This window comes from Penaeus vannamei, chromosome 26 (assembly GCF_042767895.1).
Source record: "Penaeus vannamei isolate JL-2024 chromosome 26, ASM4276789v1, whole genome shotgun sequence".
Taxonomy (NCBI): Eukaryota; Metazoa; Arthropoda; class Malacostraca; order Decapoda; family Penaeidae; genus Penaeus; species Penaeus vannamei.
The window spans coordinates 28,584,515-28,587,014 of NC_091574.1; the positions used below are offsets into that span (position 1 = coordinate 28,584,515).

The following is a 2,500-nucleotide window of genomic DNA, read 5'->3' on the forward strand; positions in this document are numbered from 1 at the left end:
TACTGCGCGCGGCTGCCTCGGGCCGTAGGGTCTCCCGAATTAAGTTCTGACGCTTTCTACATCTAATTACGAGATCGTCGCCTGGAATTCGATCCCCCTAAAGCACCACCTGGTCGGTTCTCTTCAGTTCGGTGAGTTTTATTTCGCGGTCCGGCCCCTTCCTCTTCCGCCGGTGAGCTTGGGCGCCCGAAGCGAGCAATACTGCCTGGACACCGCGGGGGCCGGAAGGACGCGACGTGCTCCTGCTTCCACGGCATGGGGTACAAGCACGCCCACCTGACCGGCCCGGAAGCCAAGGTAGGTGGACACGAGCTCGGAGAGACTGAACCTTTCGTAGTCCTGTAGGGAATGCGGCAGCGCGGCGGTCGGCCCCTCGCAGTGCGGACGGCGACGACTCTCAGCGACGACCCTCGCCTCGCAGCAACGACCCCCGGCGAACGCTAACCAGACCCAGTCGTCGAGAAGCGAACCAGATCCCACACGGGCGACGGCAAATCCACAGGAAGACGAAACGAAGACAGCAAACAGGAGGAATCAACGACAATGTACACGCGACGTCTCTCCACGAACTCCTACGGGGAATACAACCCGAGTCGGTCCGTTCTCGAGGAGGAGCTGGAGGAGGAACTTGGCATGGCCGTCCTCTCTCAAGCGCAGAGGGAGAGGAAGCACAGCATCATCAGCAATGCCTTCAGCGGCCGTCTTGCGCGTGACCTCAGTCTGCAGACCTTGGTGAGAGGGGAAAGCCTTAAAATGAGAGGAGGGAGAGGGTGTAAATAAGGAAACGAAGGAGAACGAGGCCGGATATGGAATTAATCATAAGCCACGTGCAAGAAATAACAATAAAACAAAAATGAATAATAAAAAATAAATAAAATAAGAGAAGAATAGTAGTAAGTGAATGGAATTTTAAATATAATACTAACAAAAGCACGATGAAAGAAGGTGAGGTTTGGGTAGACGAAGGAAAATGATTTATGTAGCGATAGGCCATGGGAAGCGAAAGTGAAAATTGGATGAAAACAGACTTATGTTAAGATATGGTTCTTGTGCACCCTGGTTTATATATATTTTTAATGCCGTGTTCTTTCTGTCTTTTATTCCCCTCCCTGTTTCGCTTACATTTCTTATATGTGTGTGCATCTCTTTTTTTCCTTCATTTTCTCTTTCTCTCATACTCTTTCCTCTTCTCTTCCTCTCAGTCTCTTTCTCCTCCTCTCACTTTATTCCTCTCATTCTCTTTCTCATCCTCTCTTTCACTTCCTCTTCCTCTCTAACTTTCACTTTTTCTCTTCCTCTCTCACTTTCACTTTTTCTCTTCCTCGCTCTCGCTCTCTCACGTACGCACACACACACACACACACACGCACACACACACACACACACACACACACACACACACACACACACACACACACACACACACACACACACACACGTGTGTGTGTGAATATATATATATATATATATATATATATATATATATATATATATATATATATATATATATATACATATATATAGCATACGTTTCGATCTCTCTAGATCCGCCAGTTTGCCTCCCTCCTCTCTCCTTTCCCTCCTTCCCTCCCTCTCTTTCTACCCTCTCACTCACTCACTCTCCTTCCCTCCCTCTTTCCCTTCCCCTTTGCCCTCTTCGACTAGTGGGGGTCACGTTCACCTTGCCACATGCGGGTATAAATTATTGTCTCGACCTCGCCATAAAACTGCTTTGCTTGCGTGGGCCTTGTTATGTAACCTTGACCACAAAGTCTGCCTGCGTCGGTGTCGTGTTGTTGTATGTAACTGTGCTTGTCATAGACCCAGAGGGCATTGGTAGGAGGCCGTTCTTAAGAGGTAACTTTTTCTACGATAGTAATAATAATAAGAGTAATAACAATGACAATAATAATAATAATGAGTAATAATGACAATAACAATGATAATGATGATAATAATAATAATAATAAAAATGATAATGATAATAATATTCCTATACAGTATTATTCATAATGTTAAGAATAATAATGGTAACGATAATAATATAATAATAATATTAATAATATTGATATTAACAATAATAACAATAGAGTAACGATGTCAGTAATAATGAAGAGCTGTAACAAGGACGGAGAACAGAGGTGATTAAAATTATAATAATATAAAAAGCTGCAACACGGTGGCAAAACAGTAACAACCATACAGAAGGATGAAGAACAAATAACGTCATAATATTTTGTCATTACTATAAGGTCACAGTCATAGTCCAAAATATACAGTCTTTCTTCTTTCAATTCCCTAAAACAGTCTCTCACACGCATCACAATTTCACATAAAGAGTAATCTTAGACCACATATTTGCCTCCCTTATCTTTGTGTAAATGGTACTATAAAGCCTCTCTGATTCTCAAGACATAAGAGAACTCTTCAGGTAAACAAGATATTAATTAATATATATACATCACCTGAATGAAAGGAGAAAAAACGGGAGAGTTTGATT

General features: G+C 43.1%; 1 protein-coding gene across 3 annotated transcripts in view; it reads left to right on the forward strand.

Annotated features, from left to right (window-relative positions):
* Positions 1-2,500, forward strand: part of LOC113801045 (venom phosphodiesterase 2) — a 42,588-nt gene that overhangs the window by 22,282 nt on the left and 17,806 nt on the right. The window contains exon 1 of one of the 3 annotated variants that reach the window (XM_027351854.2): positions 1-732. This exon is cut by the window's left edge and continues 689 nt beyond it. The exons of the other annotated variants lie outside the window; for them this stretch is intronic. Within the exon in view, the coding sequence (XP_027207655.2) occupies positions 544-732 (189 nt within the window). The 5' untranslated portion in view covers positions 1-543. The remainder of the gene's footprint in view (positions 733-2,500) is intronic. 3 annotated transcript variants of the gene reach the window in all.